Genomic DNA, 26,638 nt, shown 5'->3' on the forward strand with positions numbered 1-26,638 from the left:
CAGCGCTGGGTGATGTTTTTCCTTTCATCTGTCAGTTTTTCAATAATGTACTCTCCACGGGAGCCTGATATTCATCTATTTCAGAGAACTGGTGCCCTTGATGCAAGGCAAGAGGGTGCCCTGCAGTAAAAGCTTATTCAGTAATATTGCTGCCAGTAGATTCAGTCTGTTTACAGCAAGCTTCGGCTGTGTTTTTTTAACAGTAAATATTTGGTAAAATGGAAAAAAACAAGAAATCCTTGTGACTTAAATGTAAACGGATATATTCCCATTGCATTCGGTGATGCAGAGAAGGTGCTTTGCAGAAAAATCTGACTTAACCTCTGACTCCCGAAACTACGATGGTTGAATAAACCATTAGTAGAAAAAGAAATTCTTGGATTTATAGTAGGTTAAATACCCTACACCAAACCTGCTTTTAATTTTCCTTTTTTATTTGTAAGAATATCAGTATAAAGCAAGAATGTTTCCCACTTTGAATTAGCAGCTAATTTCTTCCATTGGCAAACTATATTCAGAAAATAATATATTGCGGATACCCATTTACTAAATCCAATGACAGATGTAATTCTCAAGTCTGTTGCTGTTAATATCCTAATAGGGGAATTACTGTAACATAAAAACATAAGAATTAGGAGCAGTAAACGACCTTACAGCCCCTCCAGCCTGCTCCACTATTCAATAAGATCATGGCTGATCTTCGACCTCAACTCTATTTTCCCATCCGATCTCCATATCCCTTGATTCCCCTAGAGTCCAAAAATCTATCTATCTCAGCCTTGCATATATTCAACGATTCAGCATCCACAGCCCTTTGAGGTAGAGAATTCCAAAGATTCACAGCCCTCTGAGTGAAGAAATTCTTCCTCATCTCAGTCTTAAATGGCCGATGCCTTATCCTGAGACTATGCCCCTGGTTATAGACTCTCCAGCCAGGGAAAACAACCTCTCGGCATCTACCCTGTCAATCACCCTCAGAATCTTTTATGTTTCAATGAGATCATGTCTCCTCCTTCAAAACGCTATAGAGGGTATAGGCCCAGTCTACTCAACCTCTGCTCTTAGGACAACCCTCTCATTCCAGGAATCAATCTTAATCAACCTTCGTTGCTCCATCTCTAAGGCAAGTATATCCTTCCTCAGATAGAATCCATAGAATGGTTACAGCACGGGAGAAGTCCATTCAGCCCGTCAAGCCCGTGCCGGCTCTCTGCAAGAGCACTTCAGCTAGCCCCACTCCCCCACTCTTTCCCTGTAGCCCTGCAATTTTTTTTTCCTTCAGGTACTTATCCAATTCCCTTTTGAAAGCCATGATTGAGTCTGCCTCCACCACCCATTGCATTCCAGATCCCAACCACTCGCTGTGTTTAAAAAAAAAAAAAAAAAATTTTCCTCATGTCGCCTTTGGTTCTTTTGCCAATCACCTTAAATCTGTGCCCTCTGGTTCTTAACCCTGCCGTCAATGGGAACAGTTTCTCTCTATCTACTCTGTCTAGACCCCTCATGATTTTGAACACCTATCAAATCTCCTCGCAACCCTCTCTGCTGTAAGGAGAACAACCCCAGCTTCTCTAGTCTATCCACGTAACTGAAGTCCCTCATCCCTGGAATCATTCTTGTAAATCTTTTCTGCACTCTTTCTAAGGCCTTCACGTCCTTCCTAAAGTGCGGTGCCCAGAATTGGACACAAAACTCCTGTTGGGGCTGAACCAGTGTTTTATAAAGGTTCATCATAACTTCCTTGCTTTTCTACTCTATGCCTCTATTTATGAAGCCCAGGATCCCGTATGCTTTTTTAACTGCTTTCTCAAACTGCCCTGCCGCCTTCAATGATTTGTGCACATTTACCCCCAGGTGTCTCTGTTCATGCACCCCCTTTAGGATTGTACCCTTTAGTTTATATTGCCTCTCCTCGTGCTTCCTACCAAAATGTATCACTTCGCACTATTCTGTGTTAAATTTCATCTGCCATGTGTCTGCCCATTTCACCAGCCTGTCTTGTCTGTCTGTCTTGAAGTCTATCACTATCCTCCTCTCTGTTCATTATACTTCCAAGTATTGTCATCTGCAAATTTTGAAATTGTGCCCTATACACCCAAGTCCAAGTCATTAATATATATTAAGAAAATATCGGTAGCAATAGAAGGGGTGAAAATTGGTAGACAGGATGTAGTAGAAAGGCTGGGTATGCTTAGAGTGGATAAGCCACCTGGTCCAGGTGGCTTGCATCCCAGATTGCTAAGGGAATTGGGGGAGGACATAGCGGAAGGGCTTGCTATAATTTTCCAATCTTTCCTAGATGCAGGGGTGGTGGGGGGCTGCCTGAGGATTGGAAAGTGGCAAATGTGACACCATTGTTCAAGAAAGGGTGTAAGGACAATTCTAGTAACTTAAGGCCGGTCAGTTTAACATCAGTGGTGGGGAATTATAGACCGGTAAGCCTGACATCGGTAGTGGGGAAAATGCTGGAGTCCATTATAAAAGATGTAATAGCAGAGCACTTGGAAAACAGTGACAGGATCGGACAAAGTCAACATGGATTTACAAAAGGTAAATCGTGCTTGACTAATCTACTGGAATTTTTTGAGGATGTAACTGGTAGAATAGATAAGGGAGAACCAGTGGATGTGGTGTATTTGGACTTTCAGAAGGCTTTCGATAAGGTCCCGCAGAAGAGATTAGCATGTAAAGTTAAAGCACATGGGATTGGGGGTAAGGTATTGACTTGGATAGAAAACTGGTTGGCAGACAGGAAGCAAAGAGTTGGAATAAACGGGTCTTTTTCTGAGTGGCAGGCAGTGACTATTGGGGTACCGCAGGGATCGGTGCTAGGACCCCAGCTATTCACAATATATATTAATGATCTAGACAAGGGAACTAGATGTAATATCTCCAAGTTTGCAGATGACACAAAGCTGGGTGGGCATGTGTGCTGTGAGGAGGATGCTGAGAAACTCCAGTATGATTTGGACAGGTTGGGTGATTGGACAGATGCATGGCAGATGCAGTATAATGTGGATAAATGCGAGGTTATCCACTTTGGTGGCAAAAACAGGAAGGCAGATTATTATCTGAACAGCAATAGATTGGGAGAAGGGGAAGTGCAACGAGACCTGGGTGTCCTTGTGCACCAGTCGCTGAAGGTAAGCATGCAGGTGCAGCAGGCGGTTAAGAAGGCAAATGGTATGTTGGCCTTCATAGCGAGAGGATTCGAGTACAGGAGCAAGGATGTCTTGCTGCAGTTGTACAGGGCCTTGGTGAGACCACACCTTGAGTATTGTGTGCAGTTTTGGTCGCCTTATCTGAGGAAGGATGTTTTTGCCATGGAGGGAGTGCAGCGAAGATTCACCAGACTGATACCTGGGATGGCAGGTATGACGTATGAGGAGAGATTGGGTCGATTGGGCTTCTATTTGCTGGAGTTTAGAAGAATGAGAGGGGATCTCATTGAAACTTATAAAATTCTGACAGGACTGGACAGACAAGATGCAGGAAGGATGTTCCCGATGGCCAGGGAGTCCAGAACAAGGGTCACAGTCTAAAGATAAGGGGTAAGCCATTTAGGACAGAGATGAGGAGGAATTTCTTCACCCAGAGAGTGGTGAATCTGTGGAATTCTCTACCACAAAAGCAGCTGAGGCCAATTCATTAAATATATTCAAGAAGGAGTTCGATATATTTCTTAAGGCTAAAGGAATCAAGGGATATGGTGAAAAAGCAGGGACAGGGTACTGAATTTGGATGATCAGCCATATCTCATTAAATGGCGGAGCAGGCTCGAGGGGCCGAATGGCCTACTCCTGCTCCTATCTTCTATGTTTCTATGTAAAGTTTTAGAAACAATAATCAAGGAAAAAATAACGGGCACTTGGAGAGGTTTAAGCTAATTAAAGAGTGCCAACACGGATTTGTAAAAGGCAGATTATGTTTGACTAATCCAATAGAATTTTTTGATGAAGTAACAGGGAGGATCGATGAAGGTAATGCAATGGATGTTGGCTACATGGATTTTAGGAAGGCATTTGACAAAGTACCACATAGAAGGCTGGTTAACAAAATTGAGGCTCATGGAATAAGTGGGTCACTGGCAGCTTGGATAAGGAATTTGCTTAAGGACAGAAAACAACGAGTTGTGGTAAATGGCTGTTTTCAGACTGGAGGATGGTAGACAATGGTGTTCCCCAAGGGTCAGTGCTGGGGCCACTGCTTTTTTTGGTGTATATAAATGACCTGGATTACAAGGTAGGATTTCTAAATTTGCTGATGACACTAAACTTGGGGGTGTGACAAACAGTGAGGATGATACCAGTCGACTGCAACAGGACATAGAAAGGCTAGCAGAATGGGCAGACAGCTGGCAGATGGAATTTAATACAAAGAAGTGTGAGGTGATGCATTTTTGCAGAAGGAACAGGGAGAGACAATATATACTTAATGCCACAGTTTTAAAGCGTGTGCAAGGACAGAGGGACCTGGGAGTTAATGTGCATAGGACCCAGGTGGCAGGACATATTGAGAGAGTAGTTAGCAAATCATATGGGATCTTGGGTTTCATAAATAGAGGTATTGAGTACAAAATTAGAGAAGTTATGCTGCATCTTTATAAAAGTGCTGGTTAGGCCACAATTGGAGTATTGCGTCCAGTTCTGGTCACCACACTTTAGGAAGGATGTGAAGGCCCTCGAGAGGGTGCAGAGGAGATTTACCAGAATGGTTCCAGGGATGGGGGATCTTAGCTACAAGGACAGGTTGGAGAAGCTGGATTTGTTTTCATTAGAGCAAAGGAGGTTGAGGGGTGATTTGATAGAGGTGTACAAGATTATGACGGGTTTGGATAGGTTAGATGGGAAAGGCTGGTACAAGAACTAGGGGACACAGATTTAAGGTTTTGGGCAAGAGATACAGGGGGATGTGAGGAATAACTTTTTTATGCAATGAGTGGTGAGGACCTGGAACTCACTGCCGACGGAAGTGGTGGAAGTGTACACTCTCGATGTTTTCAAGGGGAGACTGGATAGGCACTTGAGGGAAATAAACTTACAGTGCTACGGGGATAGAGCGGGGGAGTGGAACTGACTGGATTGCTCTACAGAGAGCTGGCGCGGACTCGATCGGCTGACTGGCCTCCTTCTGTGCCGTTATGACCCTGACTAAAAGCAGTGGTCCTAGTACCAACCCCTGGGGAACACCACTGTAGAACTTCCTCCAGTCCGAAAAACAACCGTTCATCACTACTCTCTGTTTCCTGTCACTTAGCCAATTTCGTATCCATGCTGCCAGTGTCCCTTTTATTCCATGGGCTTCAACTTTGCTGGCAAGCCTATTATGTGACAATTGTCAAATGCCTATTGGAAATCCATGTACACCACATCAACCACATTGCCCTCATCAACCCCCTCTGTTACCTCATCAAAAAACTCGATAGCTAGTTAAACACAATTTTCCTTTAACAAATCCGTGCTGGATTTCTTTAATTAATCCACAAGTGACTGTTAACTTTGTCCCTGATTATCGTTTCTAAAAGCTTCCCCATTACCGAGGTTAAACTGACTAGCCTGTAGTTGCTGGGTTTAAGATAAGGAGACCAAAACTGTACACAGGACTCCAGATGTGGCCTCACCAAAGCCATGTATAATTATAGCAATATACTTCCTTACTCTTGTACTCGAACCCCCTTGCAATAAAGACCAACTTGCCATTTACCTTCCTAATTGCTTGCTGTACCTGCATGCTAACTCTGTTTCCTGTACAAGGACACCTAAATCTCTCTGAACACCAACATTTAATAGTTTCTCATCATTTAAAAAGTATTCTGTTATTCTATTCTTACCAAAGTGAATAATTTCACATTTCCCCACATTATACTCCATCTGTCACCTTATTGCCCACTGACTTAACCTGTCTATATCCCTTTGCAGACTCTTTGGGCTCGAATGTCATCAGGCCGTTGAGGTGGGTTTGGAGGTGTGTGGGGGGTTAAAATCGCGAGATCAGGGGGCACGAACCCATCCCACCTCCATGCCTGTTTCACAGGAGGCGGGTACCCGACCTGTGCTGGGAGCCGCCTTCCCAAGGCGGGAAAGGGATTAGTGCCAATTAACTGCCTGTTAACAGGTAGTTAACGGGCAGTTTTTAACCTAATCCCTATTTTTATGCCTGAAGTGTGGGCTTCCCGACGGCTCCAAACCACACCAAGTTAGCGAGGCGGACCGTCGGGCTGAAGGGCTTGGAGGGTTCGAGATGTCCGGTGTTCAGGTGAGTAATGGGTGCATGAGTGCAGAGGTAAGTGTGTTTGGTGTGTGTCAAGTGTTTAAATAAGTTTTACTTACCTTTACTTAATAATGCAGCCTTTCTTCCTTCAGGTCTCGGGAGTCCCTCATCTCACCGGCACAGAAAGCAGAATGGCCACGAGCTGTCAAAATCTGCACCCTCTGCTTTCAGTTCCGGAGAGATCTCTAAATCAGCCTGAGAGGAAGGAATTAACTTAGAGTACAGATTGTCAGTGTTTGACAGCTTCAGAGAGCTGTCAAACGCTGATATTTCATCTGGCAAAAGCTCTTGACAGATGAAATGTCAATCTGTGACGTCAGCTGTTGCCGGGTGGCCCTTAATTGGCCTGCTGAGCCCACTCGGCGGGCTCAACAAGGTCAATCGGGAAAATCGGGAAAATCGAGTGGGTTGGCCACAACTCGATGGAGGTGGGACTGCAACCCCAAAAGTGGGAGTCCCGCCTCCTACACACCTCCATTGATAAAATCCAACCCTTTGTGTCCTCCTCACAGCTTACTTTCCCACCTAGCTTTTACTAAACCTAGGTGAGCAAGTTGGACCTTTTTTTTGATTATTTTACTTTCTCTTAATGCTCTGTTGTATCCTTGGTGATTTCCATGTGTAAGTGGTAAATGGGGGTTGGGAGGCAGAGTAAATACTGCGGCTGCCTGCAGGAGTCATTGGGGACCATACGGTTTTTGCAGGTTGCCCCTCATTAACACGTAGTAGACGAGCTGGAAAATGTGCTCCCTGCAGTCATCTCACCAATTCAGGTGGTGCGGCCACCTCTCGAGGGCCTGTAGTAGTTTAAAGGGGAGATGCATTTTTTGTGTGTCTTTGAGTGAGGCAACAATGTAGAGCAGCAGGCAACATGAATTCGGAATCTACAGAAGCAACTAGAAACACTTTCATATCCTTTAAAAGTGAAAACACTCGCAAGCTAATGCGAGAAAAATGTCTCCAAAAACTCTGGACAGCTTTACCCAAGAGCAGCTGAGGATCATTTAAATATTCCATTAAGTGGCCACTCATGGTTGTTGGGTTGGAGCGGAAAGTGACAGTAGTCAGGAGGTGTGGATGGAAAATGGTGTTGTGGTCTAAATGACATAATGTGACCCCAATTTGCATATATTCATGGGCCCCTGTTTGTTTCATATGGGAGCTGTGGCCACCGGGATTCATGTGCGCCTGAAAATCAGACTACATGCAAAAGCAGCGGGATGGATGGGTCTCGCATGTGCTTTATTTTCTGGGCCCTACCATCCCATTTCTGAGTGCAAACTGGGCAAAATCGAGACAAATATGGCGCTCTTGTTTCTTGTGCTCAGACTAGTCCAGAATTACTTATTTAAGCTTTCTCTGATCCAAACCTCTGGGTGCAGTGTCCCAGAGGACTGATCGTTCCTGTATAAAGTCCATCCCCAACATAGTCTGATCATTTGGATGAGTTTTAGGTTTAGGCACAATCTCAGACTAAAGTGGTGGAGATTCACATTGCACTACATTTAACCAGTGCTACGTTTGATTTTTTTTGTTGGTATCAATATAAAAATATCAGTATAAAAGCACAAACACAATTTTTTTTAATGACAGTTTTTAATGCATTTCTTCAGATGTTTGACTTTTAAACCATCAATTTGTTCACTAAAACTGTGTTCTTGATTTTTGTAAAGGGAGTTGAGGGAGTATGTGGATGGATCCCGATGTATTCGATGTGACGCAGAATGTAAACCACAGAATGGGTCTGAAACCTGCACTGGTTCTGTAAGTTCAAATTAGGAATGAGCAAAATTGAGAAATAATACAGTATTCAAATGTATGATGAGTCACAGCAAAAACATTTGTCATTAAAGGTTAAAATACTGTACGCAACAGCAACTGAAATGCTGTATCTGCATCTCGAGACAAAAGACTAGTTGAGGGCCAAGCAGCTATTAAGATGGTGAGAAATAAGGATGAACATCACTAAGGAGAGCATATGGGTTTTAAGAGGCCTTCAATGTGTATTAATAATTGTAGGGTAGCAGACTGACACAGCATATTGAAATACCAGCCTAAGGTGTTGTGTTTGATTCCCATTAAAATCAAGATCCGCCCTGACAGTGGCTTGGGAGTAGATTGCTTGTCCTCTGGAGAATAAATATTCTCAGAGTTAGTGTGTTCTGAGAGGCATTGGTGGAAGCCTGGGAATGGTTCAGCCACAATTGCTGTGTGGTCAATGTGACAGGGGAAAATAGAGAAAAATAATTGGCGGGGGTGGGGAGGAGGACTTGCTCGTATCCAGCCACCTCACTCCTGCTTTAGGTGGCCAACAAGGATGCCTGAATATCGCCCAACTCACTATAGCGTTAGATGTATTTCGGGCGCCCTTGAGTTGTGTGAAACAGCACTGGGAAATTGGTGCTTTTGGCCTCTCTTCTGCGCCCAAAAAACAGGCAGTTGGGTCCAATTTCTCTGTCTCTGCATAAAAAAGTTTCTCCTGTTCTCTATTCTAAATACCTTGCCTTTAGTCTTGTACCTATGACTTTGTTCTTAACCCCCACAACTACATGAAACAGTTTGCTTCTATCAACCCTGTTCTTTAATCATTTTAAACACTTCTATCATATCATATTCCATAATCTCCGTTGTACTAACAAAAAAAAACCAATTTTTCACGTCTATTTGTATTCCCTCGTGAGGCAACATCCTCATGAATTAGCACTGTACCCTCTCGAAAGCTTCAATATCCTTCCTATAGTACGGTGCTCAATACTGCACACACAATTCTAACTGAAACCTTAGGTTTATATACGCTCAGCATTACCTTTTGGCTTTGATGTTCTATACCTCTTGTGATAAAATCTAGAATTGCATATTTGCTTTTTTTTTACAGCCTTATCAACCTAAGGTGCTGACTTTAATGTTCTGTGAATCTGTACCCCCAAATCCCCCTCTCTTCCACAGCACCTCCTTTTAAGGTGCTCCTTTAAAACCTACGTCTTTGACCAAGCTTTTGGTCACCTAATATCCCCTGTGTGGCTCGGTGTCAAATTATGTCTGATAAATGCTCCTGTGATGCATCTTGGGATGTTTTACTAAGTTAAAGGTGCTATGTGAATGCAATTTGGTGTTGTTTGTTGGGACTGTGCTGGCAACAGGAGTGCTAATAAATGGAAAATACTCTACCTGGGAAAAGTTACCACAGTTCTGGGATTCCAGTTTACAATATTTGTGACTGTTATGGAACAAGGTGTCTGTAGTGGTATTAAATTTGATGATACAAAACACATTAGGCAGTTAATGAATAGATACTGGAGGGTGGCTGGCATATCTCAGCAAGGAGTCAATTCTACGCGGAAGAGAAAATTATCAGAGAAAGGAGAGGCAGAATTGCTGTGTAACATGTTCAATTTTCGAGTGTTTTTCTTTCTGCCAGGCTTAGTTCACTGGGCAACTGTGTTTAATCATTTTCAGAAACCAATTCCTGGAAAGGATTCTACAGCTGTTTTCCTTTTAATATCACTACTAATTTTAAAGCATAATAGCCGGGGCTATTGTCCCTGAGGATTTGGTAATTATGAAATTGAAGGTGTTTTAAATTGTTGCCTTTCGGAAATGAGATTAAATAGCAAATTTTTGCTGGAGGTTCCAAAAATAGGATTTTTTGTTCTTTGTTCTCAGGATGTGGCCAATACTGTAATATCTCTATACCTCATCCTTTCATATTTTTCATCTGGTATGGTATCATGTGAAAAATGAATGGCAGTACTTAACTGAAGGATGAGTTGCTTTAAAAAAAAATGCATGACCCAATCAGCCATACGGTTAACTTCTTTTCAATTGAAAATCTATTGAGGTGGGAGTCTAGTTTCAGCTTCGAGTAGAAGGAGATGCAGCAGGCTGTGCGGTACAGTATAAATCGTTGAATGAGATTAAGTACAATTATAACCATTCTTCACATTAAGCTATTAATGGATAATTTTGTGTCTCAACACCATAGATTTAATGCTGCGCAGGACAAAACTAAATCATGATTTATAGTGTGAAAGGTAATGATTTTATGTAACTCACTGTTAATCTGTTAAATAGTTACGTCTGATTTGTCTCTCATCAGTTATCTTCAGGTTGACCTGGGCAATGATAAACTGCTTTCCCCCGTATTATACTTGGCTTAATTTATTCATTTCATTACCCAGGGCAATGAGAACTGTATAGAGTGTGCTAATTTTAAAGATGGCCCACGCTGTGTGAACAGCTGTCCCTCTGGAATCTCAGGAGAAAATAATACCTTCGTCTGGAAATACCCCAATGAGAATAAGCATTGTCAGCTATGTCACCCCAATTGCACTCAAGAGTGAGTAATGTTTAGTTCTATATAATATAAGTTACTTTATTTAAATTGGTCAGATGCTAAAGGTGATCAGGTTAAGAACTAGCTTTGCTCACCTAATGGGATCGAAGAGGAATTTTCCAGATTTTTTTTTCCCCCTTAATTGTCCTGGGGCTTTTATCTGTTTTTTGCCTCTCCCAAGAGTATTAAATGGCCACGGGTGGGTGGGAATGTCTGTATGGCGATGCATGAGGTCCCACCACTGTATGAGACAGGCTAAATGGACCAATTGTCTGTCTGTCTGACATTTTTGTATGTTCGTATGTAGGTTGATTGGTTCTGCAGAAGGAACAACTTCCTTCTGAGGAAATATGAAGGGAGAATTCCCTGGAACTGCACCCAGGTGCACTGGATTTCCTGGATGGAGCAAATATCAGAAAATCAGGCCAGTTGGAGCGCACGCCTGTAAACGGGACTCGGATGATTTCTCTCCATTTAAAATCGAGCAGGTTGCCCGATTTTCTGATACTCACCAAGCCCAAGCAATCCAGTGCACGTGGGCACAGACCCACGAAAATCTCTCCAATGAGTTTCTTCAGTGCTGAAAGCACATTATGCTCGCATGCTAATCTTAAAAATATTCTCCCATAGCATGGAAGCTCATTGCCTCTACACATCATATCGCTGGATGTCTCACCCTGAGATTGGAATGTAGTCTGTAAAAAGTCATGGCTATGTACACTACCTCTATATGGAGTGTCACCACATAGCATGACGTCCTATTCCCCAGCTGGGCAGATAGGTGACAAAACTTTCAACAGGAGCAAACCTGGTCCATCAACAAGCAGTTCTGGGATCTACACAGAAGACAGGCATCCTCTAACCAACCTAGAAAGAACAGGTTTATCTTAACTATACGTAGCTGCTCCATTAAGTGAAATATTTCACTGTAGCTGTCACCTATTCCAAAAAACTGGGCTCTTCACAGACCATTTTCTCACATGCAGAAGGACTGACTTTTTAATTTTTTAATTTTGTGCATGTTGTAAAGGCTTTTCTATAAAACATCGTGGATGTGTATAACACGTTGAGCTAGATGAATCAATCCCCTTTCCTCATTTTTAGGATCTTATGCAGCACTATTGCAAAAAAAAAACCTGTTGATTGATTTTTGGTTCGACTTGTCTTGCTGAAGATTAAATAAATCAAATGATTAATTGTAGTAAGATCCGAAATGATTTCCAGTAAATCTATCTTTCATGTCTATTGTATCACAGGTGTAAGGGACCAAAGCTTGAGGATTGTGACCATTATGCTGGGTAAAGTATTCCAACAAATACATAATTTCAATAATAATATCTAAATCTGTTGATCACTGCTAATGCTTAACCTCAGTTTATAATTGTCATCATTTAGCATTTTAATAAACAGCCCAGCAGCAATTCTGTAAACAAACCAGCGAATGCCCCAGAAAAACAGCTGAAAAGATCAGTTTGCGAGGTTTCTCTGGGGGTTGTGCCAATCCTGTGGTGGCGCACCCCTGTGGAATTTCAGCTCCATCGTTTGGAATTGTAATCATGACGTAACCCACACACTTTGACCAGAACTTGTCGTGCTCTTTCAGAGACCTGCTATTAAGACCCTCATTTTTAAAGTCAGATTTTCAGACAAATCTAACAATATTATATTAATAAATACTATAAGATTATCATGGATTAGTTGATTTTTAGAATACTTGTTTTCTATCTTTAGTGATGTAATTATCAGTAATGGCTTTATAATTGTGTGTAAGAATTAAATATAAAAGTCTGTAATCATCAACTGTGTGCAATGGTAACCTGAATTATGTTAGACGTGTAACCCTTTTGTTTATAATTAAAGTCTGTGCGTAAGCCGTAACCCAGACAGCCTGGGGTGAGAAAGAGGACTCTTACCAATGTGCCACTTAGTGACTAAAGCCTACAATTACATTGTAACAGGCAACTATTCCTTGGCTATTATAAATGTTCACTTACCATTTCAACATTGTAAATGTTGACAAAAGTGTTACCAAAAATCATGACAATAAGAAGTGCGTGCATATTGAAGATTTTTAATAATGTGTAGATAAATTTGTGCAGGAGTGGGTGGGGTGCTCAACAAAATTTACACCAGCCAATCAGGAATATCTATTTCTGTTTGCTGAGTCCACCCAATTGGCCTATTTCCAGATATTCACAAGGGACAATTAGCTCATTCAGAGACCATCAGCAAGTTAAATCATGACTCGATCTAATCCAGTATCAAAGACGGTCTGCTACTTTATTTAGTTAGTCCTGTTTTTCATGACAATGTATATAACACTAAGCATTGTGATGAGCTAAAGTGCACGTACACACCTAATTAGTCAAAATGGCCACATTATTTCTCAGTTACAGTATTTATGTTTGAATTGTACAACACTAAGGATATAAAATTCTGTTGGGAAACTCAAAGTACTCAAAGTACTACGAAACAGTTAAAGGAAATATCATTCTCACAGATTCTCTTTCTTCTCCAGTTCTCGCATCCCGTCCATTGCTGCTGGAATTGTTGGTGGCCTTCTCGGTTTAGTCATGGCGGCTTTATTGATTGCAGTGTGCATGCGGAGAAGACGTGTCAAGAAGAAGCGCACGTTGCGACGTTTGCTGCAGGAGCGGGAGGTAACCAGCTATAAGAATATTTTTCCCCTAAAGCTGAAGCCAGAGCGACGATGATTGGGTGGATGTTCAAAAGTTAAAAACTTGTTTCAAGTTTCATCCTTTAGAATTGTTAAACAAATTTCGGTGTTTAGTAGTTTTTGCAGGGGTTACAATAGTGTCCTGGTTATGGTACTGGACTAGCAACCCAGAGGTCAAATTCCACCATAATAAGTTGTAAAATTGTAAAGAAAGACTTGCATTTATATAGCACCTTTCACGACCACCAGATGTTCCCAAAGCGCTTTACAGCCAATGAAGTACTTTTTGAAGTGTAGTCGCTGTTGTAATGTAGGAAATGCAGCAGCCAAGTTGCGCACAGCAAACTCCCGCAAACAGCAATGTGAAAATGACCAGATAATCTGTTTTAGTGATGTTGATTGAAGGATAAATATTGGCCAGGATACTGGGGATAACTTCCATGCTCTTCATCAATGACTCCTTCATCAAAGTTTTGTTTCCTGGGTAGATGTTCCACCATTTACCCCATCACAACTGCCATAGTTGAGATATGGGTGTTCTATTTGAGGTCAGAGAAGATAGTGAGGCCAAGGATGTTGATGGATGGAACTATTAAATGTGGTCACTGTTGGCTGGAGTTGCAAGAGGTGTGACAAAATTGTGTCCTAGAAGAAATCAAAGAAATAAGATTTTCAGTGCCCCATCAAAGAGCAACGGGGAAATCGAGATTTAGTGATTTAGCCAGGAGTTTGTTGAAGGAAGTTGATGAATATAAAGTGGAATCATCAATAAAGAGTGGACTGGACTAGATGATCATTGTAGAAGGTTATTGTTAAGAAGGAACAGTGGCAGAGAGGACAGAGCCCAGGGAGCCACTGAATTAGTGGAACGAGAATCGGGGAAATGGCAACCAAATAATGTAATTTGAAGGTAAGTTAATAAACGGAGATTAACCTTGTTCAGAAAACTTTAGTGTGATCAAAATGCCAATTTCGACAGGCAGACTTTTTACAAGAAACAGCAACATGACAACTATGAACAAAGATGTTGTATCAGTTCTGATAGAAAGGGAAGGGGTGAGGTATGAAACTTTCCATGTCAGCAAAAATAACATCAGTCACTTCACTGACACTGATGCATTGGTCAGTAGAGTGAAAACAGCAGTTGAGCTAGGTAGCAAAGAAGTCTCAAAGATTGTCCCATTTGGTTGTCTCTTAAGGGCTGATTTTGGGAGGTGCTGTTGATGGCGGGTGTGGTGCATAAACTCTGCATGACTTCACTTGCCTCATTTGCTGTACACTACATTTTGCAACCGAGAGTTTAGGAGCAGAATGACGCCACACTACATGCATGTACGAGCCTCATCAATCCAGGCATAATTGCTAGTGAGGTTCCACATCAAATCTTGTGACTTTGGGTGAGGCTTTGCCCACAGTGGCACATGAGAATTCCTGGGTCCTCCCCTGTTCAAGCAGACATCTTAAAGGGATATCAGTTTGAGTTGTAGTAAAGTGTATTTTTTTTTTTGTCCTTGCAATTTCCAGTTGATATTACTAGCCAATCAGCTTTTTTTTTATACCCCAGTGCTTTTCTTCATTATTCTTGCCTGCTGCTTTCATTTAAGCAACATCATATAAAGCAGTAAGCGTGAAAATTCCTTTGGGGCAAACTGATAGTGCTGCATGATTTAGGTGAGGAAGACGCGTTCTTGGGAGGACAAGAACTGCAGGAAAAGAAACCCCTATCTCTACTTCAGGATCTTCATTTACATTAGTCTGCAGCTGCTGGCTCCCAGTACATGAGTCTCATGCAATCAGCTAGTTTTTTTTCAGATCAGTGGTGGGTTTGTTTTTTAAAACTGTCTTTCCCACTCCTGGTGATCTTCCTGGGACTAGTAAGCATGCTGATGCAGCAGCAGTGTGTATTAGTAGGGATGTCATGATGTCACAAACATGCTGATAAAATGTCACAGCTAGTCTGTGCTTTCATGGAATTTCAAACTCCATAGTACAGCTAGTTAACAGGAATATCAATTACTCTATCCACAACCAAACATGGGAGAGCAGTGCATTTAATTCACTCTCCCACGATCTGGACTGCAGTACAGAAGCAGTTTATAACATCACTATACATAGTAATCAGAGCAGTTCTTCCTGTGGTGAGTAAAATGAGTAATAAGGTAAATTCAGAATGTGACTTGTAATATTGAAGGAGTATATTTTGTCTCTCCTGACTGGTTTTGTTCTTGACACAGCTGGTTGAGCCTCTAACCCCCAGTGGAGCTGCTCCAAATCAGGCCCTTCTAAGGATCCTAAAAGAGACGGAATTCAAGAAAGTTAAAGTGCTTGGCTCTGGAGCATTTGGCACTGTGTACAAGGTAAGCTCTCTCTCGGGCACAGTGTAGCAAAGGAAGAATTGTGTTGGTAGTAGAAAAATTCAACTATTATGTTTCCAGACATATAACAAAAAGCATTGTTAACTTTTATTGTAGTTGGAATGGCAGAGCAATTGAACATGTGTGTTCATTTTTTAAAGGGAGAGTGTGCAATGTATTATTTTTATCAATCATCATCATAATAGGACGAATTGGCAGGAAGCTGATTCTGGTTAGACCACCAACAGCTTGCATTTGTATACAGTCTTTAATGTAATAAAACATCCCAAAGAGCTTCACAGCAGCATAAGAACATAAGAAATAGGAGCAGGAGTAGGCCATTCGGCCCCTCGAGCCTGCTCCGCCATTTCAATAAGATCATGGCTGATCTGATCCTAACCGCCAATCTACTATCACAGAACCATCTCCTGAATCTAACAGAATTAGACACACGAAATAGGAGCAGGATCAGGCTACACAGCCCCTGGGCCCGCTCCGCTACCCACAGGGCCATGTCCGATCCGAACCTAGACTCATGTCCAAATTCCTGCCCGCTCCCCATAACCCTTAATTCCCTTTACTTCTAGGAAACTGTCTATTTCTGTTTTAAATTTATGTAATGATGTAGCTTCTACAGCTTTTTGGGGCAGCATATTCCATGGACCTACCACCCTCTGAGTGAAATAGTTCCTCCTCATCTCAGTTATGGCGTTGATTGGGCTGGTGAGGATGAGTGGAATGAGAAATAGCAGAGTGATCTAGGATCAGGACTGGGATGGGGTAAAGACTAGAGCAAGAGAAATGGTGGGGGGGGGGCGTGAGGAGAAGTAGAGGTATACAAGATAGTTAAGGATATGGAAAAGCTCGATCCAGAATATTACTTACAGGTAAATTGCAGGAGTAAGACGCAGGGACACTGGTTCAAACTAGTAAAGGGCAATTTTAGGATTGATGTTAGGAAGTTCTTGCACTCTGTGATGGAGTAGTGAGACAAAAACCCTGGAATCATTCAAGAAACATTTGGCTGTTGTAGCAGGGGTGTGGGAAAGACTGTAGGATGCCTCTGAGTGGATGGATTAAGATAGTCTCCCTCATCTGTAATTTTCCTGTGATGTAAACCAGACTCAAGTATCTCCTTCTATAGCCCACCATTCATTTGTAAAGCAGTGCCTCAAGGCTGTAAAGAAATAATCTGCTGTTCTGTAGAAGCTACTGATACATTTTGACACCGGGGGAAATTGAGCAGATTTGTGCTCCTGGCATATAACTTCACCCATTGGAGGGCACATCAAGAATTCGGTGCAGAGGTCAGTGAGCCCTGCAAAACATTTTGCAAAATGTTCTGTCCATTCACTTTTATTGATGATAAAATCCTGTGAAGCCTGCTGATCGCTGTGCCCGAGTTCCCATTAGATATTCCGGCCAGGTGACCTTCATTGTTGTGCGTGTTTGAAAGATGCCAAATGGATTTAACTGCAGCTTTAAACACTGGGTGATTTTTTGTTTCTAAACTTGTTTCATTTGAACTATTTTCTGTCCACTTCATTGTCATTACCTATTGCATATAAAGAAATAGAACCCAAATGGGCAAATATTCAAACAGTTGAAATGCCTGTTTAGCAAGTGCTCAATGCTCTGTAAACTGCAGCTTAAGAATTCAAAATGGTTTATGCCATTTATTTATTCATGACCTTGTCCCTTTCAAAATTTTACATCAATATCAACTGATAATGAATCATAGCCTTAAAAAATACCATGTAAACAATTACTATACAAAATGTCTTTTCCCCGTGTGTGTGTGTGTGTGTCTCACACGCTGGATGCGGTTCAGGAGTGTGAATCTGCAAATGCTTTACCCCCCTTCCCTCGTCCAGCCCAGAGATATTGAGGCAAATTTTTGCACACCAACTACCACCTTGATTGAGATCAGCTAATAGTACAGACCAGGGATGGTAGCTGGGACTGTCTGGGCTGCATGTTTTAGTGCAGCAGCATATCAGTTAATTTACCCACTGAGCATCATAATATGTGTCCTTACAAAGAGAGCCTAGAGGGGGGGTAACCTCTGATTGATTGAGAGCTAGACATGTGGCCATTACAAAGGTTAAAATGTACCTGGGTAGTTTGGCTTGTTTTTGAACACAAGCATTTAAAGGTATTTAAGTCACTGACTGTGTGCACCACAAAGAATGTTATTGGTGTCTGCTGGCTTTGGATGAGGAAAGTTAAATTCTAAGCTTATTTTGATACCTCTGAGGGGAATCATTTGGCAAAAAATATACATGCATATTTATCATTTTCACTGCTTAGAGGTTTATTGAAGTTTTACATAGATATAGAAGATAGGAGCAGGAGTAGGCCATTCAGCCCCTCGAGCCTGCTCCGCCATTCAATGAGATCATGGCTGATCATCCAAACTCAGTACCCTGTCCCTGCTTTCTCCCCATATCCCTTGATCCCTTTAGCCTTAAGAAATATATCTAACTCCTTGTTGAATATATTTAATGAATTGGCCTCAACTGCCTTCTGTGGTAGAGAATTCCACAGGTTCACCACTCTCTCTGGTAGAGAATTCCACAGGTTCACCGCCCTGTGTGGTAGAGAATTCCACAGGTTCACCGCCCTGTGTGGTAGAGAATTCCACAGGTTCACCGCCCTCTGTGGTAGAGAATTCCACAGGTTCACCGCCCTGTGTGGTAGAGAATTCCACAGGTTCACCGCTCTGTGTGGTAGAGAATTCCACAGGTTCACCGCCCTGTGTGGTAGAGAATTCCACAGGTTCACCGCCCTGTGTGGTAGAGAATTCCACAGGTTCACCGCCCTGTGTGGTAGAGAATTCCACAGGTTCACCGCCCTCTGTGGTAGAGAATTCCACAGGTTCACCGCCCTGTGTGGTAGAGAATTCCACAGGTTCACCGCCCTCTGTGGTAGAGAATTCCACAGGTTCACCACCCTGTGTGGTAGAGAATTCCACAGGTTCACCGCCCTGTGTGGTAGAGAATTCCACAGGTTCACCGCCCTGTGTGGTAGAGAATTCCACAGGTTCACCGCCCTGTGTGGTAGAGAATTCCACAGGTTCACCGCCCTGTGTGGTAGAGAATTCCACAGGTTCACCACTCTCTCTGGTAGAGAATTCCACAGGTTCACCGCCCTGTGTGGTAGAGAATTCCACAGGTTCACCGCCCTGTGTGGTAGAGAATTCCACAAGTTCACCGCCCTCTGTGGTAGAGAATTCCACAGGTTCACCGCCCTGTGTGGTAGAGAATTCCACAGGTTCACCGCCCTGTGTGGTGGAGAATTCCACAGGTTCACCGCCCTCTGTGGTAGAGAATTCCACAGGTTCACCGCCCTCTGTGGTAGAGAATTCCACAGGTTCACCGCCCTGTGTGGTAGAGAATTCCACAAGTTCACCGCCCTCTGTGGTAGAGAATTCCACAGGTTCACCGCCCTGTGTGGTAGAGAATTCCACAGGTTCACCGCCCTGTGTGGTAGAGAATTCCACAGGTTCACCGTCCTGTGTGGTAGAGAATTCCACAGGTTCACCGCCCTGTGTGGTAGAGAATTCCACAGGTTCACCGCCCTGTGTGGTAGAGAATTCCACAGGTTCACCGCCCTGTGTGGTAGAGAATTCCACAGGTTCACCGTCCTGTGTGGTAGAGAATTCCACAGGTTCACCACTCTCTCTGGTAGAGAATTGCACAGGTTCACCGCCCTGTGTGGTAGAGAATTCCACAGGTTCACCGCCCTGTGTGGTAGAGAATTCCACAGGTTCACCGCCCTGTGTGGTAGAGAATTCCACAGGTTCACCGCCCTGTGTGGTAGAGAATTCCACAGGTTCACCGCCCTCTGTGGTAGAGAATTGCACAGGTTCACCGCCCTGTGGTAGAGTATTCCACAGGTTCACCACTCTCTGTGGTAGAGAATTCCACAGGTTCACCGCCCTGTGTGGTGGAGAATTCCACAGGTTCACCACCCTGTGGTAGAGTATTCCACAGGTTCACCGCCCTCTGTGGTAGAGAGTTCCACAGGTTCACCGCCCTGTGTGGTAGAGAGTTCCACAGGTTCACCACCCTGTGGTAGAGTATTCCACAGGTTCACCGCCCTGTGTGGTAGAGAGTTCCACAGGTTCACCGCCCTGTGTGGTAGAGAATTCCACAGGTTCACCGCCCTCTGTGGTAGAGAATTCCACAGGTTCACCGCCCTCTGTCAAGTTTTCTTCATTATTTTACCTCCGAAGCTTCTTTCTATGATTTGGCCAAACCTATTTGACCAAAATAAATTCATTTTAATTTTGTGAGTTCAGTACACATTTGACAAATGCTTGAATGAGTTGAGAGATTTTTGATTTTCTTTTAAAATGTCATTGTCTCTACAGGGCTTGTGGAATCCAGAGGGGGAAAATGTCAAAATCCCTGTAGCTATCAAAGTGTTGAGAGAAGCAACCTCCCCGAAGGCTAATAAAGAAATCCTTGATGTAAGTCACTGTTGTAACTGCTGGTGTTAATACAAGCTGTCTGGTTCTGCTATATTTTAGCAGTATGATTTGTTCATCACCTTGGACTTAATATAATATAGGAGAATGAGTAGAAGTCTACATCTGCCAGTTAAGTGCAAACTGGTTAAATGGCAGTCCTCCCCCCCCCCCCCCCCCCCCCCAGTAACACATTACATTAGAAAAGTCCAATTTCTGCTTTTTTCTATTCCACACACTTTTCTGGGTCCCAGTTTCTGCTTTTGCTCTGTTTGGTTATGTTTTCCAGGCCTGGATCATGCTCATTCACCATCTGCTCTTACCAGTTTTCCTAATTGGCTTTGAACAAAGTCACCACCCCAAATAGGTCTGGTTGTGGTATTTGACCCCAGTTGACACTGATACTAGAGCACTTCACAATACGCAGGTGTTCACTGGTATATCCTGCATTTTTTTTTGTTTTGTTGAGAGGAATTTTCTCTCTGTTCAATCATACATGCACACAGACAGACCCACACTAGAATTGCTTCCTGCAATAACATTTCTTGGCTTAGAACCTGTTTAATTTATGCAATGATTTCCTGTAAGGTCATTCTATGAAAGGTTCTCTAGCTGTTGTCATGGGGCAGCTTCCTGGAGTAGTTTGTATGCTAGAGAGGTCATTGCTCTGAACTGCCAGTGGATTCAGATTATGAGACTCGGCAACATTTTGATATACCATTCGTAGATTCATAAACTGCAACAGGAGGTCAAATTGAAGTTTTCAAAATAATGAAAGATTTTGAGAGCGTAAATATTGAAAATGATGGAATCAATAATAAGGGGCATAGATTCAAGATTATTACTAGGGAGAATGAAGGGGATTGTTGGAAGCAATTTTTTTCAGACGGTTATCACAATCTGGAACACTTCATCACAATTGGTTATTGAAGTCAGAATTGGATAAGTATTTGAGAAGAGAGGATATAAAAGGATGGGGAAAGGGCAGGGAAATGGGATTAAAATTGACAGCTCCAATCAAAGACGTGGTGAATACAAATTCTATGGGCTCGATATTTACAGAGAGGGAGTGGGGGCATATGTTTTGCAGCCAGGAATTCCCGGGAATGCGGAGGTCCTGCTGAATTTAACAGCAGGATTTCAGTAGCATTTTTTTTTACTCCAGTGGTAAGATCGAGGCACGGTGGGGGGGCATGGAGGGTGACAACGAGGAGGGAGGGATAGATCGCGGCAGAAGATTTGTTTGAGGAGCTAGGGGGAAGCACTCCTCCTCCTGGCCCACAAGCAGTGCTGGAAAAGCACTTGCCCGCTGCAGCCAACAGCTCCCGCCTCCCTTTAGCTGCCAGGTTTCCCAAGCCCTGGGAATCTCAGTCCGCAGACGTTGAATTCAAATGGCTCTCAAAATCTGAGTAATGGAGCCTCACTAACATAATGGCCCAGATATTCCGATCCCTATGGGTGAGTACGTGCTGTGTACCCACCCGTAGGGACATCGGAAATACCGGTTTCAGGCATGTACAGCGCATGCGCTGAAAACCGGCATTTCCGATCTGTCAAGAATGCTCTTGACAGATCCTCCAGCTGCCTTGGAGAAGGGCCTCTGCGGGTGGATAGTTCCGCTTTTTGGAGACCCTCCGCCCGCAGAAAAACCCTTACAATTCTTACGCCTGGTAAAAGCAGGCATAAGGCCTGCTTTTACTAGGATAAGAGTTCAAAAGAATTAAAAAAAAAAAAAAAAAAAAAAATTTTCACCAATTTATCTTTTAAAAATACTTTTTAAAAAAAGATAGTTTATTTTTAGCCCTGTAAAAAAACTTTAATTTTTTTCAGAAAATTCCATTTTTGTTTAAATTTATTGTAATTTCAAGTAATTTTAAAAATGTGATGTCTTTTTAAAATTTATTTAAAGTTTTTACTATGTTTTTTCATTGATCTCCATTCATATATTTGACAGGTCTTCCTGTCAAGTGTATGAAGGGAGATTCCCTTCTGTGATTGGCTCCCCATGGCCCACGTGATCCCAGGGACGCTGCGAACTGCCTGCACCCCTGGGATACGTGGGCCCTGCACACTTCAAGTTTGGTGAGGCCCAGGAGTGGAAGCGTGTGCGTCCTGGGAGCCCTCGGGCAAGGGCGTAGATTTTTCCAGATCGCAGGCCTCCGCCCGCGGGAGGCCTGCGATTGGAAAATACGGGCCATTATGATCACTGACCCGCCGGACTAGAGCAGGTCACTCAGAGGCCCCCAAACTCACCCTGGTTAAACCGGACGTAGGCGTGTTCACGGCAGGTTGGGGTTGAGTTTCACATTTTTACCAATTTAACCCTCCTCCTGCCTGTTGTGGGGGTTTAAAACTCCCCCCTATGATTCTGTAAGAGGAATGTTAGTTTATCTTCCGAACATAGCTCAGTTTTTACATACAAAGGCAATCCCAGTCTATTCATTGATTCTACATTGAGATTGGACTACATTTGAAAAATTAGGAACGTGATACGTATAGTAAAAAATAAGTAGTAACACTTGATGATAGGAATGGGTGGAAATCCCTAACTTCCATAAGGTAAAAGTAAAGATGCACAAATTTCATATTGATCCACACAACTTATTATGCACTATTTTTGTAGCACAATTGGGTTGTACACCATTGTGCAATTTTCCTATGTAGCTTCACATAGGAAACTCTATATTGTAACTAACCCATCCCCCATGATGGGCAGAGAGGAGGTGTAGGAACAAGCACAAGAGTGTGTGGCAGGCAGGTCAGGGCAGAAGCCCATTCAGATGTAGAAGCCAGTGTGCACTGTATTACTATGTGGCCTTAAAGAAGAAATTATAATCATGGTACTGCTTGAGGTCAATGCTGAATTTTAAAAAGTACAACGTTTTCAGTTCTGATGGGGGTAAATGTTGCAAAATTGCTTGTACGGCGGGGGTGGGGGGGGGGTGCAATTTATCTGAGACTCCATAGTCCGAGGCCCAGAGGGGTTATTAATATTAATTTCTGTGTAGAGAAGGGGATTATCATGATGAAGAGACAGAACCATTCTCATAATCTTCATATTTCTGCCAATGACTTGTCCAAAAATTAATTACCGCAGAGCAAATCCCAGAAGAGCTTCTAGGAATGCCAGGCATAATTCAGCAAGGTCATTGTGCACTTCAATAAGAGATTGCAAGATAAGCAAATATGAGCACAGAATGATAGCCTGAAAGCAGCATTTGAGGAGATCTTCAGAAAAAACACAAAAGATTTATCGAAGGTGGTAATTAGAATTTACCGGCACATTAATCAAAGTTTATGTGCTTGAATTGGTTTTAAAAGTCTATTGATTTGTGGAAAATCTAAAGCATTTAAGCTTCTCTTAACATATTGTGGCAAAATGTTGCATTTGTTAAGGAAAGAGGGTGAGTTAATATTTTAGCTCCATGTCCAAATCTTTTACAATACGATTAAATGAATTTGATGCAGAGATTCATTAATTTATTGTATTTTTTCAGCAATTTTCTTTGAATTTTTTTACCTTTCCATCCTGAAGGCAGTAACCCATGCTAGAGTTTGGCTCCACAGGCACTGATGGCTCTCTCTTTCCTCACTTAAGCATATGTGAGCCTTAATGGTGAGGGCCGAGATCCTTATTTTATCATGGACAGTATCACAGTCAAACCCAATCTGTCCTTCTGGATAATGATCAGGAGCAGGAACCCTGTCTGCATATTTTTTTGCTCAATCTAGAAATGCTGAGGCTGCAGCTGGAAACGGCTAATATCCCACAACCCAATGACAACAGCTTGCATTTATATAGCGCCTTTAACATAATAAAACATCCCTCGGTGCTTCACAGGAGCGATATCAAACAAAATTTGACACCGAGCCACAAAAGGAGATATATGGGCAGATGAAAAGAGGTAGCTTTTAAGGAGCATCTTAAAGGAAGAAAGAAAGGCTTTGGGAGGGAACTCCAGAGCTTGAGGCCTCGGCAACTAAAGGTACGACCGCCAATGGTGGAGCGAGTAAAATCAGGGATGCGCAAGAGGCCAGAATTGGAGGAGCACAGAGATCTCGGAGTGTTGTAGGGCTGGAGGAGGTTAGGAGGGATTTGAAAACAAGGATGGGAATTTTAAAATTGAGACATTGCTCAACTGGGAGCCAGTATAGGTCAGCGAGCACAGGGGTGATGGGTGAACGGGACTTGGTGCGAGTTAGGATACTGGCAGCAGAGTTTTGGATGAGCTGAAGTTTATGGAGGGTGGAAGATGGGAGGCCGGCCAGAAGTGCATTGGAATAGTCAAGTCTAGAGGTAACAAAGGCATGGATGAGGGTTTCAGCAGCAGATGAGCTGAGGCAGGGGCGGAGTCTGGCGATGTTATGGAGGTGGAAGTAGGCAGTCTTAGTGATGGTGCAGATATTTGGTCGGAAGCTCATCTCTAGGTCAAATACAACACCAAGGTTGCGAACAGTCTGGTTCACCCTCAGACAATTGGTAGGGAGAGGGATGGAGTCGGTGGTTAGGGAACGGAGTTTGTGGCGAGGACCGAAGACAGTGTCTTCAGTCTTCCCAATATTTAGTTGAAGGAAATTTCTGCTCATCCAGTACTGGATGTCACACAAGTAGTCTGACAAATTAGAGAGAGGTGGTGGTGAGGTAGAGTTGGGTGTCGTCAGCGTTCATGTGGAACCTGACATTGTGTTTCTGAATGATGTTGCCGAGGGGCAGCATGTAACTGAGAAACCAGACATTTAGAAATTTAGCTGGAACCTTTCATATACATTTAACCCTCTGAGCCATTGTGGGAGCCACATAATTTTCTTTTCTATTGTTTAACAGTTTAGCCTTGGTCAGCTAACTCGAGGATATCTGCTGAAGACCATATCATTTTATGTTTGCTTTTTATTTACAGGAAGCATATGTGATGGCAAGTGTCAACCACCCTCATGTTTGCCGATTACTGGGGATCTGTCTCACTTCGACTGTACAACTTGTCACACAGCTGATGCACTATGGCTGTCTGCTGGACTATATGCGGGAAAACAAGGAACATATTGGTTCCCAGTATCTCCTCAACTGGTGTGTGCAGATAGCAAAGGTAATTTTATCTAGCAGCGTTTTCACTTTACGTACAAATATATGGTTGTTGCCCCCAAGTTGTCAACATATCAGCGTATAATTTAATAAAGTATTTAATTAACTATGCTGAATCCAGTTGTGACGCTGGAGAGCAAGGGGGAAAGGTTGGGTCGCGCCCCCTTTGGGGCGCTAATTTCGCCGGGGCACTACTTTTAGCGGGGAGCTGGCAAAGGAGCCCGGCTCTCGAGAGGAGTACCGGTCAGGCCAATTGCGGCCGGCACCCCGCAGGAGGAAGCGAGGGGGCAGGTGCTGGCAGGCGGCCCAAATAAAAATGGCCGCCCTGCACCTGCCCTTTAATTTGCGCCACCCCGGCCACAAACACGGCACCCTGACCGTCGAACATAGCGTCCGGCGGTAGGTCGGGGCGTGAGCGAAGTTTGCGGCGGTGGCGCTGTGCATGGTGATGACTGCATAGCCAGAGGCACAGCACCACGGGTGGCTACCGCCGCCACTAACCTCCCGCTGAATTTTGGGGGAGGTGTTAGCAGCGCCACGCCCGGGCGCTAGGTGCTTTGTCCCCCCTTGGGGCACTAACGGGAGGCGCAAAGCAACTGAATTTTCCCCCCAAAGTTTGTAATGTCACTAAAGAGTGATTTACAAAAATGTTCACTCCTAGCTGCCTTAGGTCAGCAATTTTAAAGTACAGTAAGATATTAGATGAATGCAATTTCCCTTTGACTCTCATCTGAGACGAACAAATTACAATGTACCAGTATGACTAATTCCCACATCTTCCTTTTATAGAAAGATAGGTCTAAGGTTGAAAAATGTCGGAGAGAAAATAAAATAACTCACGGAGCTGATGGCATGGGCTTTAGAAGTAAATGATTTTGAGGTTTTGGGAAGGAATAGATCAGATTGTGATGAGTATTAATTTCAACACAGCAAGGATAAAGCCATGAACTGCAGCCCAGATGGGGTGATTTGGGAGGAAAGTAAATAGCCATGAGCATAGGTTTTATTGTGTACCACACTGTGGTAACTTGTTTAGAGGAGCATGGTGCCAAACCACTGGCTTTGGAGATGTCCAAGGTGATAAAAGGCAAACTACAACAAAAGCACAGTTTTCACCTGGCATTAAGTAAGAAAATCTTCTGTGTGATTTTTCATTGTTATTTTAACTTGATTGAATTTTTTGAGGAGGTAACGAGGGTAGATGAGGGTAATGTGTTTGATGTAGTGTATATGGACTTTAGCAAGGCTTTTGATAAGGTTCCACATGGCAGACTGGTCACGAAGTTAAAAACCCATGGGATCCAGGGTAAAGTGTCAAGTTGGATTCAAAACTGGCTTGGAGGCAGGAAGCAGAGGGCAATGGTTGATGGGTGTTTTTGTGACTGGAAGGCTGTTTCCAGTGGGGTTCTGCAGGGCTCAGTACTAGGTCCTTTGCTTTTTGTGGTATATTATC

At 43.1% G+C, this 26,638-nt stretch overlaps 1 protein-coding gene across 1 annotated transcript in view; it reads left to right on the plus strand.

The window, feature by feature from the left end:
* The window catches only part of egfra (epidermal growth factor receptor a (erythroblastic leukemia viral (v-erb-b) oncogene homolog, avian)), a 369,473-nt gene that overhangs the window by 297,827 nt on the left and 45,008 nt on the right, over positions 1 to 26,638 (plus strand). Inside the window, exons 14-20 of the mRNA XM_085988057.1 lie at positions 7,944 to 8,034; positions 10,449 to 10,606; positions 11,860 to 11,901; positions 13,122 to 13,263; positions 15,515 to 15,637; positions 20,010 to 20,108; positions 25,004 to 25,189. Of these exons, the coding sequence (XP_085844183.1) occupies positions 7,944 to 8,034; positions 10,449 to 10,606; positions 11,860 to 11,901; positions 13,122 to 13,263; positions 15,515 to 15,637; positions 20,010 to 20,108; positions 25,004 to 25,189 (841 nt within the window). The remainder of the gene's footprint in view (positions 1 to 7,943; positions 8,035 to 10,448; positions 10,607 to 11,859; positions 11,902 to 13,121; positions 13,264 to 15,514; positions 15,638 to 20,009; positions 20,109 to 25,003; positions 25,190 to 26,638) is intronic.

This window comes from Somniosus microcephalus, chromosome 5 (genome assembly GCF_052327205.1).
Source record: "Somniosus microcephalus isolate GS21.2 chromosome 5, FLI_Smic_1.0, whole genome shotgun sequence".
Lineage (NCBI taxonomy): Eukaryota > Metazoa > Chordata > Chondrichthyes > Squaliformes > Somniosidae > Somniosus > Somniosus microcephalus.